Source organism: Nyctibius grandis, chromosome 5 (genome assembly GCF_013368605.1).
Source record: "Nyctibius grandis isolate bNycGra1 chromosome 5, bNycGra1.pri, whole genome shotgun sequence".
NCBI classification, from domain to species: domain Eukaryota; kingdom Metazoa; phylum Chordata; class Aves; order Nyctibiiformes; family Nyctibiidae; genus Nyctibius; species Nyctibius grandis.
The window spans coordinates 82,905,592-82,923,463 of record NC_090662.1 but is presented as its reverse complement, the minus strand read 5'-3'; the positions used below and the strand labels follow the sequence as shown (position 1 = coordinate 82,923,463).

The following is a 17,872-nucleotide window of genomic DNA, read 5'->3' as shown; positions in this document are numbered from 1 at the left end:
TTTCAGTACAGTTTCTAAATCACTGTTCCTACGTGATGAAAACTGCCTCTGAACCAACTCATTAGAGGCACCTATCAGATTTGCACATAACTATTTCTTTTTGCTTGTAAATCATTTGGTGTCTAAAGGAAGCTGGAAAAATAGATATGCTGATTTTGAAAAGATGACTCCAAGTAATTAGAAAAATTGCAGTGCTGAGGACTCCCATTAACAGGTTTGCGCTAGCGCCTTGACCCCCATAAAGCACTAGAGCCTGATAACCCGTGAAAAGCCTTAAAGAAATTAGGTATTTTAAATAAAGTTAAAATGATTTCTATAGATTTTTTTTTATTGGACTTCTTCAGTGTTAAATATAAATATATCCATGGGTCACAGATTATTTGGTGGTGAGGAGAGTGAGAGAGGTGATACAAAACTAAATACACAGCATCTAGGCAAACACCATTTTATTGTTTTATAGAATTGTAATTATGTTTTCATAAGATGCTGGGAGCAACTGGGAAATAATTGTCAACATTGCCCTGCGGCAGGCCTTGATACATACCAGCTGACAGCATGGGAATGTATGCATATATATGCTGCTCTTGTTTTCCTGCAATCATTTAATGAACTCCCTTCGAAGTCTTATGAACCAGCAGTCGCCCATGCACATATGCTGCATAATATTGATCTAAATTGTCTGTTATCTCATAGATTTCCTGCCTGGCTCATTAGGGACAAGCTAATTTTGGAGTGTTTGTTTTTGGGGATATGGCTGAACAGAGTTGTTGTGACTTACCACATTTTCCATCCTGCAGCACTTGCCCTGTACTGCAACCTTCATGCCCTTCAGTAGCTTTAGCTGGCTTCTGAGCCACTTCATATTCTGTCCCAGAAAACTGAATGTAAAATTGCTGTTTATTAATAGATTTCCTCAATGTTTTGATTGCAGTTTGCAGCTTCTGCTCCATCCTTTTCCGAACACAGTCAATGTTACAGGTGTCTAGATGGGAAATGATAAGAAAACTAGAAGCAATTGAGATTCATGTTTAAAAAGAGGTGCTTAACAAAAACCTTAGCCTGCGTTGCACTAGGACACCTCTGTTTGCTTCACCGTCTCCTCCATGTAAATTGTAGAAGCAGCTCACTGTATTCAAAATCAGGCCAGAAGACAGTACACTGAGGTCCATCAAATTCAATTCCAAAGCCTGTAAGTGCACACTGAGTGCTGATATCTTATCTCTAACATTAAGAAAGCTGGTTATACTGAGTGCACAGGGAAAGGGCTGCAGAAAGCATCAATCTAGCCAGCAAAATCAAGCTGGCACTCTGCAAGAATGCTGTACTCTGTTGTACATAGTAGCAGTGACTGGTGCTTTGTGCACTGCTAGAGGAATGGTGAATTTCCCACTGTGTTGTATTTCCAGATATGCATTCAGTGTGCCACCACTAATGTTTCTGAATTTTCTCTGCCCATGCTTTACTCAGTTGATTAGGAATTCTCCCCAGTTTCCTGACCAAAATACAAGTGACACAAAGAAAGGTGCTTTCTGGCACGATTACTGTTTGAATCACTTGGCTAGTGAGGTGCCCTTCATGGGTTAAGAAACCTGCCTTTGAGGACTGACATGTTTATAGAATTCAGCCCGCATTTTCTTTGGCTGGATTTTATAGCATAATATTCCATCTCATGAATAACCTGAAGCAATTCTTCTTCTTCTTCTTCCCGAAGTGTGTTATGAAAACATGAATTTACCAAATGTGTGATAAAAATGTTTGATTCTCAGACTGAAGTTTCAGCAACTTACATTTTGGAGGATATTTTTATCATCGTTGTTGCAGAACTTCTATCTAATCCTTACGTTCTCTGTGCATCAATTAGCACTTCTGCTGTTTAAAGAAATCAGACTAAATTAAAGTACATGACTTAACTTGAGGCTTTGAAGGAATTTTGCTGCAGGTTCAATCTTTGTTCCTTTGGCTTAATTTCATACCTGATTCCTTTCAATTAAATCTCTGAAACTTTGCGTTTGGAAAGGCTGTTGAACGAGGCTTGCGCTAAAAGGTTTGCATGGCAGCTTCATGAAATAGCATCAAAGAGATGCTAACAACACACTGAGGAACTGAATTCTGATTTCGCTCTGCAGAGAGATCTTTCACAAACCTGAGACTTCTTCTGACTTCATCTCCACTTCAAACTCTGCAGTGATATGGGACACTTCTTTTGATGGCGACTTGCGGCCCCGGCGTTTTTTCTTGGAGGAATCGCACTTGAGATTCACAAAGGTCACCTGGCAGTTGTCTGTACAAGGGAATTGACCTCCTTTGCATAAGAGAAGCAACATAAAAAAGAAATCAAGTAGCAAAGTAGCAAGTGACAGGCTAATAAGCGATATCTCAGCTGGGTTATCATGAACGCAGTGACAGGCTTTGTAACATTTCACATGCGTTGTTAGACACCTCCTTCTCAGTGCAACTTTGGGTTTGCTCATTTTGCTAGTGAATGCAGGAGGCAAAAATACAGTGTGGTGATGCTAAGCTGCACAGTTGTACCTCTAATGCCTATAATTTCCTGTCTCTTTTCTGCATAAGGATTAGAAAGAGCTTTACAGAAATTAGTTAAGATCAGCAACACTATATACAGTCATCTGATGGTTAAAAAAAGCAAGAGAGTCAATTTTCATAAATTCATGAGAGCGGCAGGCCTGGGACTAAAGCATAATTGTATGGGCCTCTAGAAACTAGCAGCTGGTATTCCATCTCTTTCAGCAATGACAATCACCAGATAGCAAAGGTTTTAGAAGCCTTTTATTGGGAGGTTATGAAAATATATTGGAAGGCTTTATCTGAGGGGAAACCATAGAACCATAGAATCATTTATGTTGGAAAAGACCCTTAAGATCATCAAGCTCAACCGTTAACCTAGCCTTGCCAAGTCCACCACTAAACCATATCCCTAAGCACCACATCTACACGTCTTTTAAATGCTTCCAGGGATGGTGACTCCACCACTTCCCTGGGCAGCCTGTTCCAATGCTTGACAACCCTTTTGGTGAAGAAAGTTTTCCTGATATCCAACCTAAACCTCCCCTGGCACAACTTGAGGGCGTTTCCTCTCATCCTATCACAAGCCAGAGGAACTGAATGCCCTCGTCAATTATGTGTAACCACTGAGGAGAAAGGCTACCGTCTGTTGGGACTCAATCCCATAAGCATTCTCTCCCTATACAAAGAAACTGATGTGAAAAACATCCTTTTTTGTTATAGGCAACGGACCTTCCAGGTTAGGCAGAAATTTCTAGCACTCAAGCCACCAGAAGGATTTCATTCCAAGTGTGTGGTTGTATGATATAATCTTACTGTTAGACCCAGAAGTTCAGATGACATAACAAACACAAAGCAAAGCAAAGGACAAGGAAATGCATCCAAGAAATACATTCCTATGGTGACTGTATGGACCAAAAAACCCAACTTCTATGACTTTAAAAATGAGTCTGATAATCACATCTTATTAAAAGAAGACAATACGTAAGGACAAGGTAAGCATCTTGACAACTGAGACTTGTTTTAAGCCAATACTTGGAAGCTTGCTGTAAGCTGCTAAGTTACTTTAAGCAACAATATGAACTGTTGCAATTACACCAATACTGTGTATTAAAATTTGAAAATTTACAGTTAATATTAAATAATATTTTAAGCTGTGGTAATGCACAGCAATAACACCCAAACATGCTTTAATTGCCCCTGTCATCATATCAAGGAGATGGAGGACAAGAAATAAAAGTAATGAAGATCTGTTAAATACATATCACTTTTAAAATCTCTTTTTAGTTCAACTTTAAAAGTGATGTTCAAAACTAACAATAATAGAACCCCATACCTAGTCACAATGAGTTTTAAAAACATTTGATTACTTTAATTCAGCCTGACACGATTTTTTTTTTAAATTTCAGATTTTTGATAATTATGTCTAAATCTTCTAAATATTTTTTCTAACATCATAACTACTCCCTCCATAACAAAAGATCTAAGGCTGTGCAACATCAGATTTTGATTATAACTTTCCCACTTGGGTTGTCTTTGCTGCTGCAATGGGATACTAATTCAGCATAAAACAAATAAATAATAGCTTTTGTTTTCTTTTATAAACCTAATTTAGGAAAACTAAACCAAACTGACATTGTTTCATGTAACTTTGCATTGGTCATAGCGTTTTGTCTCAGGATATTTCTGCCATTACCAATGCCAGAAAAAGGATCACCTTAATTCCAAACTCACGTACCTTTGAACAAAGATTTTTTAAAGCAACTGGTGACTTTTTATCACTGTCAAATCCAAACCCAAGGCACTGCTCAGACAGAGTGTGAACCTTGGACTGAACTTAAAGTCAGGTCCAAACATGAAAACTATTACTTTTTTCCTGTCTGCAGTGTGAAAACAAGGTATGCAAACAAGCAGACAAACAAAAAAAAGTTAGAATGCTGTTTACATGTTAGAAGAAACCACATACCTAAACCAGCTTGCTTCCCAGAATCTTTTGTTTTTTCTTTGCTGCGAGGCCGTAAATGACACTTTGCATCTTTAATTTTAAAACGAGCTTTCTGCTTGATTGGAGGGGCTAATGAATCTGTTGATGTAAAGTAAAAAAGTTATCATTTGGGAAGCAGATGAAATCAAGTCTGAAAGTTATTTTTAGAAACAGATTCAAAAGTCTCCTTGTGACACAGAAGAGAGACAGTCCAAGAGTTATACACCTTGTACAAGAGGATCCATTTCCATAAGCTCATTTTTTTGCATAAGCACTTACTCTTGAGCACACAAAGATCAATGAATTTGCTAGTATTGCACATGTTCTGCACATACACTTCCCTTCCAGCACGCCTGCACATCTTGGTGGAATTTGGGTGAATTTGTCTCTTACTATGAAAAAGGTTAATGCCTACCTTTTTTTTCTTGACTCTCTGTCTGTGACTTCCCATATTATTTGGCTGTAGTTCTGCTTTTGCTAATGCCAACCAGGAATAAGATTAATTTAGTGGAGCTACGTTGTTGGCAGTTGAAAACCACCCAAAGGAAACATCTTTATTTGACTGTGGTCTATGGCTTGCAAGCTTTATTCTTCAGCTTTACATCCAAGCCAGTTATGCCTCATGACTTTAAAGGCTGTTATACAGCCATGCACTGCTTAGAAAATGTAGCTGCTGGCTGACTTCCTCACAGAGTCCATGGTGGAAAAGGCTGAGCCTGGGCCATCACCTGCCAGCCGCTGCGGGCTACCCATGGGACCTGGAGCAGGTGGAGGGTGGTCACAGGTAAATGCCACAACGTGGGTCCCTCTTTCTTTGGGAGGGCCTTGCCCAACCAGGACCTACCCCTGTGCCACAGGCAGCCACATCTGCTGCCATGTTACCTCACTGCACAGCATCGTACCTCCTAACGCATTCTACATATATAAGAAATATGTGGTTAGAGAACCGTCAAATTGGAGAGAAGTGCAGCAGGTAATGATACGTAAAGTGGGCTGACACTTCCCACTGCTGGATGCTGTTTCAGCTGCTTCTAATTTTGCTGGACTTCAGCCATTTTGAGCTGAGCTTTTTTTTATGCTATCAGCTTTAGGACACATTTTGAAATGTCTCTGCAAAAATAATCCAGCCATTTCTGAGAACAAGATGAATGAAACACAGTATGTGCTCCTAAGAGTCTCATAATCTTTTTATTGGGAATCCCCAGTAGGAGGATCTGTGCTCCTAGGGAAGGACTTTGCAGATGAGGGCTGGGACCCACCGTAGCCTTCTGCTTTTGTGCTACTGATGGGCCCCTCTGTCTCACTTCCAAGTCTGGGAAGAAATGCCATTTTTATATGCTCACTATTGCCTTGCTGGACTATGGAAAGTAAAGTATTGTAAATATTTGTCCTTATTGAATATATCTCAAACCTCCACTGCTCCTATAGTGACCTACCAACACAACGCCACACTAGAGGGCAGCTAAGCACACTCCAGCCCTCAAGGAGAGGCTGCAGAAAAGCAAGTGTGCCCATGATGAAATACAGGCTACCTTAATTCTGGCCTTGTGTAACTTGAGAGCTGTATGTCTTGTAACTCCCAAATGGTCTGGGGGACCTCATCACGTACCTCCTAGATGCCAAGGCCTGGGCGAGCAGGTGAGCACCTACCTGCGCAGCTGGGCAGGGTCACGTTGCGTTTCTGCTGAGCCTTGCCTTGCTGGACAGGAACGCCACAGCTCAACGTGTAGCTGTTCTCCGAATCTGCGGGGCAGAACGCAGAGTCAGCACATGTGGCAACAGCCTCACAAAACATCTGCTCCCCTCGTCACCCCCAGCATTAATGCTCGATGCTTGAACAAACTTATTTATACTGCTAAATAAGGAGACATCTTAAGTGCTGAACTTGGATTTTAATGGCTGAAATAGTTTACCAAAGGCTACTGCTTCACAGTGTTGACTACAAGTTTTGTTTCTTCCAGCACTGAAATGTTATATTTTATAAACAATTCGGCAGGAGGTTTGCTGTAAATAATTCCATGGTGCACAGGTATAAAATATTTTGTGCTTGTCTGTGGCAGAGTCCTTGTGCTTTGATCATCTCTATAATTTAAAAAATAAACCACGTACTTTAGTAATAATTTTAGCTTCAGACTCTGGCAGAACTTATTGGCAGAAACAAAAAAATAACATACTTAGAACCGTAACAGGGTTTACATACTGCACAGATAAAACTGTGCATTGGTGCATACAAATTAGATAAATGCATGGTGCCAGTAATCTCTGCTAAACTGAAAATAAAGTGTGAACAGCTCTACTGCATATAATGCCAGGACTAACATGAAAAGTAGACACTCTTGTGGAAAATAATCCTGTGTCAGAACCAGAGCGTATACGAAAAAGTAATAGCAAACCCCTGCCCCACCTGCCCTGCAAAACTGTGTAGATGAAAATTACCTGTAGCAAATGATTAAAAAAAAGGTGGGGGGAAGATGAGATGGCTGAGTTTCTACAAACGACAATGACTGAGTTTCTATAAATAACACTCAGGTGAACTATTATCAACAAAATGTATTAAAAACCAGCAATTGCCAGCAACTAATATAGAGAGATGTTTTTCCCATACAGCCTCCTGAGACAGATTTAGTTGGATCCATTTTGTACGAGGCAGTAAGACAGGTTTAAAGCTGTTGCTATGTCATCCTTTGCTCCACTGGCTCAGCTGATGGAAGTTTTATGCTACGCTGGCTGCTGTGGGAGCTCGATCATGTGCTGTAGCAGCCGCAGCATTAAATTGCCCAGCATGTCCCACTCCTCCTCTCCTGCCCCGGCCTCACAGTGTGCTCGCTAAGCTGAGTTTGTCTCAGGGGAACCCTCCACTTTGGGAGTCGTTTCTGCTCCTGCTCAGTCACACAGTTACAGGGTATTTCAGGCCGTGATGCAGAGTCCATCATTTTAAGCTGATGCCTGCACGTGCACAGGGGACTCTACTCATATTGAAAAACATGTTACTAAAAATTAGCAGGAATTCACTGAAATCAACTGTTCATTTTTCCCCCCACTTTTGACATAACAATTCAATATATTAAAATTTTTCTTTTCCACCATCCTGGTTAAAGTAGGTGTATCTCTCAGGTTTTTGTTAGAATTTCCACCCCTCCCCCCCAAATGACACCTCAAATCAAACGACGAAGGGCCAAACCTCTAACATAACTGACAATCCGCTCTTCTTGTATCTAGTGATGTGCATGTCTGGTCCAGTTTAATTTGTAATTATGTTTTTGCTCATTTACAGTTGCCCATAACAAAAACAATGCAAGAATCTTGAATACATCAGCAGAGAAAAATACTGAAGTCACATTCTAAACTTAGGAGGACAAATACTTTGTACGAACCTGGAACGAAGAGAGTATTGGACGGGCATGACAGGAAGCAGCTCTCTATGCCTCCTGTCTTACTACACACTAGCTGAGCCTTGGGAGCTGGTTTGGCATTCGGAAGACATTTCACCATCTCTGAGGAGAAAAAAAAAAAGAGAAATGGAAAAAAAAATCAAACACTGCCCCCTGTGCATCCACTTGCATATAGCAGTGAGGAAAGGTAGAAGTAGCAACAAAGCAAATTCACAGGCCCAAGCATTTCTGAAATAAGAACATATTAGGAGGAGAGTGTCTGGATCTTGAGCTTGAACTTGAAAATGAAACTCCTTCATATTTTAGACCTAAACTCTAGATGGGTCTTTCCCTCCTGTCCTTTACTTTGGGACTGTTCTGGTTCCAGATCTGCACTCTGAAAGGCAGCTGTCTCTCTAATTATGAGCACAATTCAGTGTGCACAACTTGATCACAGAAACAACAGGTAATACTAATGACCTGAGATGTCCTATCCCCCCTTTTGGAGGCAGAGCTCTCTGGTTTAACAGGCCAACTACCACACCACGCACAGGAGTCACCCTCGCAAAGATGTGTTTATTTAGATGATGGCTAAAATGGTATTTTCCACTGCTCACTCCAGCTCTTACAGACTTTTTAATTTCAGCTCCATGCTCAAGCTTCTGGAAGTAGGAAACTTCCCAGCTAGACAGAGGTGAGGCAGGACATGCTGGGATGGAGATGGATAGTCCCACCACATAAAGGCAGGTGGTCAGCAGGGAGATGACACTCATTTTAAGCCTCATAAAATTCATCAAATAAACCAGTGAATGTCAACAGAGAAGGGTGTTCTATTTTCCATCTTCCAACTGAGTATTACAAATAATGAAGAGAAATTTACAACGAGGACAATATTTTCAATACAGCCTCTTACCATGGGAACAGCATTCTTAGTAGGCTGAGAGGGAATATAGCACAAAACTTCCGTGATCTAACTATATATCAGACCTCCAAAAATTTTAGTCCCTGCTGTTAACTTACAAACTCCTTTCCAGAGGACTAACTGGTACATTGCAAGAGAGACCTAGTAGATAACTAAAAAAAACCCAGAGTTAACCATTTCTTACTCCTATAGTTCTTACTTCTCTATATAGCAGGTAATATATATAAAGGTAAGAGGGAAAAATGAGGTACTTAATTGTGGTTAAGAAGAAAGTCTGTGGCAAAGGCTGAAACCTAACTTGAGATACTCACCCCCTCACACCGCCCCACCTTGGTTACAAAGTGCTTTCCATACTGCTTTATCCATGTAAGTGAAAAAATGCCACAATTGCGTGATCATGCAAGAGGCCAGTGCAATGTTCTCTACTGCAGACTATAGTGCCTTCCCTCAATATGTGCAGAGATTTCCTGAAGTAAGGTCCCCCCCTTTCTTGTTCTGTCATGCTCCCAGTTAGGTGTTAGGCATCAGCCCCAAATGCATTTATGAGAAGTTATTTGTGGTTAAAAAAAACCAACCCACAAACAAAATCCCCACAACCTAAATTTGACTATGAAAGACCTAAGGTCTTTCCCATTAAATGCCATTCCCATTAAAAACATGAAAACAGAATTAAAATCTCCCAGAAAATACTTTGCCATGGCCAAGATTTGCTGTGCTTCAAATGAGACCCCAGAAAAAAGAAGTCATCTACTTAAAGGATACAAAAATTCAGATCTGCCACAAAGTAAGTGGCACTAACAGTAAGTGCCATAATTTTAGTGATCTCAGGATTTCTGCTCATTACAGTTAAGACTTCTGACATGGCTAGTGTCAGTACTTCATATTAAGCAGCACACCTTTGGAGATAACTTGAAAAATTGGGGTATGGTGCTGTGAATGTAGATATTAACCCAGATACCTAAATTAGCCTTAGAGGGAAATAGAATTATAGCTGAGGTCATAGAGAGGGTCAAAGGACAAATAAAAGACAAAACTATAAATAATATATATATAAATATATAATACATAAATAAACCATAAAATAATAAGACTTAGATTTGTGTGAATGGAATTGTAAAATTAAAAAAAAATAATTCAGCAGAAACAAAATCCAGCATATTGCCGATTCTCTAATCCACCTGCAGTTATATCCTAGCCTATGGACCCCCATAGGATCAGGTTTTATCTGAGTTTATAAAATGAATTTGGGGATCTCTATTGTGAAAATGCAGTATCCCTCAGACAAAACCACGGGCTTTTCCACCCTCCTGGAGAACAGGAGCATCACCACAGTCACCTCTGAGTCAGTCTCCCACACTTACCAACGCAGTCCTTTTTATTCCAGTGCAGTTTCTTTCCAGGTGGACAGACACACTCATAGCTCCCCATTGTATTAAGGCACCCATAGTCGCAGCTACCATTGCTGATGCTGCATTCATCAATATCTGAAATGTAATTAAAGTTGAGAAGAGTATTAACTACAGGTACACATATACACTGTGCATTAAGATACTAGGCACATAAGGTATGTTTTTATATCTCTTATATTTAAGTCTATATAAATATGTATAAATGCAGGCAATACTCATATCAAACAATTTTAGTGCATATTGTATGTATTTGTCCTTAGACACATGTATAGCTCCTACTTTTTCACAGACTTATGCATATGATACAATTTACTTGCCAGGACTAGTTACAATGAAATCCTTGGAAGTACTCACAAGATACAAAACATGCTCAAAAGTCTCTGCAGCATCTGGACAATAATGTATATTGCATTACATGGAAAAATGTCAAAGGCATAAACTTCTGTGAGATTAGATCACTTTTGCATAACAGGGAGATAAATTCTCCATAGTGATTCACAGAGTTTGCTTTTAGAAATGATTCAGATGAAGGGGGAAGCTATATAGTAGCTGAAGTGTAGTTTGTTTGGTCTTCTACTCCTCAAATAAAAATGAAAGGTAAAAGCTTGCAAGAAGGCAAAGCAATTACTGGATATGTTATCACCGATATTCCACATAATATCTTTCAACTTTAGATACATTAGAAAAGTATTTAGTCAATATGAGGTATAACCTTTTTAGTTTATGCAATCAGCGTTGATATGCTTGTGCTGACATGGCCGATCTCTCCTCTCCTCCCACCACCAGAAAGGACGTTTGTCCATCGTGCTCAACAGGAGTTGTGCTGCCATGTGCGCACCTCTGGATCATGCTCAGGCACATCTGGGACGCTAGATGGCACAGGCCACAATTGTCATATGGCACTAGTGAACCATCAGTTGCGCATGGCTGCTCCAGACTCTTTAACTGGTACAGCCATAACCTAAAAGCCCTTGTTATGAACCACAGCCCCGTTAGTTTAGGCACTGCAGTAACCTCAACAACTGGTTTCTGCCCTTTGGACGCAGCAACCTACCTGCTTGCTAAAACAGTAGCGTTACTGTAATAGACTTTTACAAGGCACATAGGTTGTGCCATTTGACATATGCTCAAATGAGCTAGAATAGCACCAAATCAACGCAAGATATACTGACCTGCTAATACTCTGGCCTAATGATGGGCCTCAAAATGTAACTCTAGAAGGAAAACTATCACTTAATGTGTTTCTAAGGGAGGTCTGGCCATAAAGGCTCACAGACTGAGTGTCTAACTGCCTTTCCAAACCATGCCTGAGCACAGGTTTGAGCTCCGACTGCCGTGTGCTTGGCACTGTGTGAATCCATACGGTTTGTAGGAACACAGTCTGAGTTCAAGCCAGTTCTCCCCAGGCACCAGTTTTGGAGCTCAGTGTCCCCGTCTGAAGGTGTGGTACAGGTAGAAGGAGGGTCTGATGAGGGACTGGGCTCAAGCACACACTTAGGCCCTGCACTGATTAAGAAATGCAGGCCTATACATATTAGCCAAGTCAAACTCTGGCATCTTGGGGCACTTGATGGGAACATGAGAGTATTTACTGGGGCAGCTGCTGGAATCCAGAAATGGCTTTCTTTTTCTGATGCCTGTGTGGCTAAGCAAAAATCTAGAAAAACGTGGAGTACATGCATAAAAGAAACCAAGACAGACACCCTAATACATCAGACGTGTTTCTAGAAAACGTTATGATTTTTGAGTCAGAGTCAGGACTCCTGAAGGTCTTGGGTCAGCAGTTCCAAAAACCGACGAGGGAGAGAGAGTTCCAGAAAAAACCTTTTCTGGGAAATTTTGTACGTAGTAGCCAGGCTTCTGATGAGTGCAACAGTGGGATCTGCTTGCTAACCCGTACTTCAAAACACTCACTTAATCCACGGTGCTCCTGCCACTAAGCTCTGGCTGAACTGTTCAAACATGAGCTCTTGCCGTCAAGTACCTCAGCCCAGAATCAAGCTCCTGAAGAAGGAGCCAAATTCCCAAAGGCATTGAATAGTCCTGCAGATTCTACTGACTTTCCTAAGGTCATTTAACGAGCCAATATATACTGCAGGTAGGGCTTTACATAAACACGTGGTGTAAGCATTAGCATTGTCCTTCTAAAAGAGCCCCTTACGATACATGATTTTTATTACAAGAGATGTCATGAAAAGGATCCCAGAGAGAACAACAAAGGTTTCCCCTCAGCATGGAAGGCCCAGAACAAGGACATTGCCACATGGTTTATTAATTACTAGTAGAGGGGAAGCAAGATGGAGAGAAAGCTTATTAAGAAGTGAGCTTACACCAAATTTTTTTGAAGGTTCTCATTATTTCTCTCTAGTTTTGACTTCTGCTCAGTGCCCCATGGATGGCAGCCATGGTGAGTTATTTGTTCCATTGTAAACTTTACTCTCCAGGGGCTGACTAAAACTAATGATAGGCTTGAGCAGCAAAGCTCAAGGCCTGGCAAGTCTGGATTCAGAGCTGTGATTTTGGATCTGCCCATTATAGAAAAAAACAGGCGGTTTGGATGAGGTTATGTTTTTGCCCGAAGTTCAGCACTGAGTATTTCCAGTTAAGAGCTTTGGTCCTACTTCAGTCTTATTTAAAAGACTGAAGCTGAACTGAGGCTGAAGATTATTTAAAGATGGAGGCTGAACCCCAAACTTTGAGGATTTCTCTAAACTAATACATAAATAAAGTCATTAAGGAATTAACAGTGAAACTGAAGATCAGTCTCTCCACACCCCACACAGGTCCTCAAAACTTTCAGACTCTGATTTTGCTTTCAGAACTGCCCTCAAGTGGAGTCTTTTTGCAAACTCTTTCCTTAGACACACTCCTAGTTCTCTTCCTGCCTGCCTCTACTATACAGTGAATTCATTTGTTACCTATCCTGCTCTATACAAGCGATACTAATGTACACCTCCTACACCCTCTCCCAAAGAGAAGCCAGGCAGTGATATCATTAGCAGTGTCTCACATTAACCCTATGAAATCAGGTGAACTCAGCACTGGGACAAGTGAGGGGCTGGCACCTGTTTCTGTTACGTCAGTTTGCATGGCACAAACTGAATCACAGCGGAATGGAAACAACATGAGCCTTTAACAGTATCTTTTTGGCTCCAGTCTGTAGCACGATTAACTTAGGAATACATAGAGGATAACTGTTGCATTTAATATGTACCACAATGCTTGCTCCACAAAATAAGAGTCGTTAGGGGCCAACACTGTTCTCAGCAATTCCTCTAGCATGCTTTCCCTGGGCTAAGTCTGACTCAGATCAGAACCTGGCCTAAATGGGTTTTGTGGGTTTAAAGTCAGGACTTTATTTATAGTATGATGCAAGCTTTACTTGGTTTGTATCTTGAATAATTTGAATAATTAAATAATTAACTATTAACCGTCTTTTAACTAAACAAAACCATTTAGTTTTACATTTAAAAATAGCATGGAGAGTTTCTTTTGTGTCAGTATTTTCTAACAAGTAATTTAGATTCAGGGCTTTCAGGTTTTATTATAATTTTCTCTTTTCACTTTTGTTTGTGTAATGCTGACTTAATTGGTTAAAAGCATCACTCTGACCTAATACACTTAATAAATCCCTCAAAAACCCCCTTTGCTCTCCTTTGACCAGTGTTCTGAACACGATCAAAACCTAGCTGTTGGAGCGAGTCCAGAGGAGGGCCACGAAGATGATCAGAGTGCTGAAGCACCTCTCCTATGAAGAGAGGCTGAGAGAGTTGGGGCTGTTCAGCCTGGAGAACAGAAGGCTCCAGGGAGACTTTATAGCAGCCTTCCAGTACCTGAAGGGGGCCTACAGGAAAGCGGGAGAGGGGCTTTTTACAAGGGCAAGTAGTGACAGGATGAGGGGGAATGGTTTTAAACTGAAAAAGGGTAGATTTAGATTAGATATTAGGAAGAAGTTCTTTACTGTGAGGGTAGTGAGACACTGGTACAGGTTGCCCAGAGAAGCTGTGGATGGCCCCTCCGTGGCAGTATTCAATGCCAGGTTGGATGGGGCTTTGAGCAACCTGGTCTAGTGGAAAGGTGTCCCTGCCTGTGGCAGGGGGGTTGGAACTGGATGATCTTTAAGGTTCCTTCCATCCCAAACCATTCCATAATTCTAACCCACTTATTAAATGTTCAGGCAGGAGACCACAGCGATACCTGGGGGTGTTAGCCAGGCTGGTGGCAGGCAGTCTTTTACTGTGACACCCCTGGCAAACAGTGGACTTAAATTGAGTGCTCTGAAATTCTCCTGCCTTGATCAAGTAGAAGTTGAACCTCTAATTTGGTCATTGTGGTAATACTGCCCTACAATGCACTTAAAAATACCCCTCTCCTGGATAACCAAACATTACAGCATCAATTCTTTCCACTTATGCCAAAAAGGTTGAAGAGCTGAAGTAGCTCCACAGAAGATGGGAAGAAGGTACCCCACAGCCTTCTGTTATGAGTTTCACAGGCAGTTTATGTCACAGTCAGGTAAGGACAAATACCAACAGAGCCAAAATGTGTAAACTTTGTAAAACCGACATCCTTCTCCTGTTCTCTTTTGTTGCCCATCATTTGAAGCCTTCCTTCTGTAAATACAATTGTGACTAACCTCACTCCTGTAGAGGTACCAATTGGTACTCTGCACTTGTAAACTCTGGAAGGAAGCTTACCCTGTACAGTGAGATGAACCCCAGCCAGGAGGCTGCTTTGTGATGTTTGTGGAAGAACGGCTGCATCCACACAGCAGTGGATGCAAGTGTCACAGCTGCAGACTTCTCATCTATACTGAGGCTGCTATATAGCACCATCAAAAAAATGCAAGAAGGTTGGTTTTTGTTTTTGTTCTTCTGGGAATGCTTCAGCAAATTTAAGATGCTGAAATTTTAGTCACACCCAGCTTGCGCCATTTTAGCTTTATTTTAACTTTATTGGTTTATCTTTTTCAGTTCTAAAATATTCAGCTAAAAGAATGTGTGGTTCAGTAAACAGTTCACAAAGCAAACAAGGAAACAGATAAGCAAAACTCAGTTTCCAAACCTCCACAGTGCGTCAGTCCGTACAAGGTGTAGCCTTTGTGGCAGAGACATTCAAAGCTTCCAGGGTAGTTGATGCAGGTGTGATCACAGGTCCTTTCGAAGGAACATTCATCTATATCTGAATTCATAGAAAAAGCATTAAGAAATTAGAATTCAGTTAAACTGAACGGCTGGATTTTCACATTCAGTTGCAAAATCTTGTTACTGATAAACTAGCAGATATCACTCCAGGTAAAATTTGATTAAAACATCAGTCTCTTTGCTCTAATGCCTTATAAAGAAAGAACTTGCAGGTACATGGAGAAAGGTAAGAAAAGAGAATTTAAGAAAAAACATGAAGACTACATCTTCACCATTAGATGGCAACCTTTAACTTCTGATCATATTTTCCCAGCAGGGCTGTGGGGGTGTTAAGGTTTTGGGGGGTTCATGGCACAGTGGAAAAAAGTTTTGGGTTGAACCAAATAATTCCTTCTTTCACTGATCACTCCTCTGACGTCTTACCCACCAGGACAGGGAATCTCTCGCAGACTTCTGCTCTGCCTACGCAAGACTGTACAGACAGTTGCACAGCTACAAGGGGCATAAGCAAAATAGTGCCTGAGAATAAGCCAGTGTAAGGAATGGACGGGCTGCACCTAAGACACAGGAAATCTCAGTCCAAAGTCCACATTCTACCTAGTTGAAGAAAATTTGACCTCTTCCCCTTAAAAAAAGTCAGGCATCTCTAATTATCACTGCTCACTAATTGTGAAACCCTTATTTACATAGTGTCTTCCATCCAGCAGCCTATGAAGAAAGCAATTAACAGCACATTGTTTCAAAGATAGTACAAAGGTTTTGCTGAGCAGGGTGACATAAAGGTTTATTTGACAGCAGCCATCACAGAGTGGATGTGCTGAAAACCATTACATTAAAGGTACTTTACATAGCAATGTTTGCAAAATAACGGCACTTTCGAGTGAACTTTATCCTCAGACAATTGGTTTTCCTAGAATCCTCTTCAGTGATTATTTTTTTCTGTTAAAAGGTCAGAGAAATTAATACAATGGCATTATTTAAGAGTGGTAATTTCAACAAAAATTGCATTCCTTTAATATTTCTGAGGTATAAATGAATGGAATAGTATTCCTTTAATAGCTTGCACATTTTCTAGAGTTGCTTATATATAACTTGGACCTTCATATTCTACATGCTTAGAAAGGTGTGGGTGCTTGAAAAAATCTGAAAATTCACAAATACTTAAGGATGTGCTACCCAATTCCTATATTCAAGTATTATTTATATAGTTTTGAAGTTTAATAAAACATTCTAGGTCTCATCATGCTATTGTAAATGCAAATATTTAACTTCAAGAAATATAAAATTAAGATTTTGTGTATGTGTACACAAACCCAAAATCTGTGTGAGAATTTATGCACAAATTGAGAATGTTGTAAACAGCTATATTTTATACGCTCTCCAATTTTAAGCGTTTCAAAACATTCATACAAAAGAGAAATCACAATGTGAAAAGCAACTGTTTGGGTAAATGCACAACATAAAATGAAATACACGATGACCAAAAATCTATGCTATCCGGTTTTATGTGTGCATCACAATAACTTGTTCCGATTAAGTAATAAAGAAACAGACAACTGAGATTTCATCTTTTTTACATCTATTTCATTTTTAATGCATTTTCCTATGCATTTTAAAATACCATTATTTGAGTTCTGAAAGTAATTTCTTTTTAAGGTTTCCTTTATAGTCTTGGAAACATGCAGCTTTTGAATACACATAAATCGCGAACTGTTTCATTTTTCTCTAAATAAATATATAAAGTAAAATCATTTGGGAACGAACACTGCAGTTATAGTTTTAAAGGATTTTTAATGCATAAGAAGCCAAATCATACATCATGGTTTCATTCATGTGTAACTTTGTTCGCTGTATGGTATTGCAGGAAATTTACAGAAGTATTTCATTTTCTGGCCTCTGACTTACCATGGAAAGCTCTTTTTCAAAAATAATTTCATATTTCTCAATAGCGATCTTATCCTGTACTAGTTTAGTCAATGGGGTTTATGCATTGCTTTCACACATACTGCTGTGTGTTGTTACGTATTATGGCTTAGGCCTTTACCGGTTTTTCCTCGCATTAAGCAGGATGCATACCCCTCTTTGCCCATGGAAACAACAGTCTGCCTAATAATATGACCAGTCATCTGCTTGCCAAGTAACAGGCACTCACGATGGACAAAGGCATTTCTATTACACCAAATATCAGCTACTCATAAACTTATATTGCTTATACTGGCTGGCAGAGACGCTGAAACAAACACTTTTAGTATAATACAAAGATGGCTGTTAAAAGCTTTTTTCACCATTTAAACCCCTCATCCCACCTCCTGCTGCTGTTCTCATAAATTCAGCCTCTGCTGAATTCAACATCTTGCTTTGGCTGATCGAACGCGGAAAGCCTCTGCACAGATTTTTCCTTACTTAACAAGAAGTCCATTGGCCCCCTCTCCTCCCTGCCTGTGGAGGGCAGGGCTAGGCACTGCCCGAGGGACCCAGCTTTCTGCAGAATCACCAGTCCCCTGAGGAATTCAGCACTG

General features: G+C 40.3%; 1 protein-coding gene across 1 annotated transcript in view; it reads right to left on the bottom strand.

Moving 5' to 3' along the window:
* SCUBE1 (signal peptide, CUB domain and EGF like domain containing 1) overlaps window positions 1–17,872 on the bottom strand; it is a 220,210-nt gene that overhangs the window by 15,347 nt on the left and 186,991 nt on the right. Inside the window, exons 10-16 of the mRNA XM_068401065.1 lie at window positions 15,274–15,390; window positions 10,162–10,284; window positions 7,882–8,001; window positions 6,158–6,250; window positions 4,490–4,606; window positions 2,144–2,302; window positions 779–982 (exon numbers count right to left, since the gene is read on the bottom strand). Coding sequence (XP_068257166.1) covers window positions 779–982; window positions 2,144–2,302; window positions 4,490–4,606; window positions 6,158–6,250; window positions 7,882–8,001; window positions 10,162–10,284; window positions 15,274–15,390 — 933 coding nt within the window. The remainder of the gene's footprint in view (window positions 1–778; window positions 983–2,143; window positions 2,303–4,489; window positions 4,607–6,157; window positions 6,251–7,881; window positions 8,002–10,161; window positions 10,285–15,273; window positions 15,391–17,872) is intronic.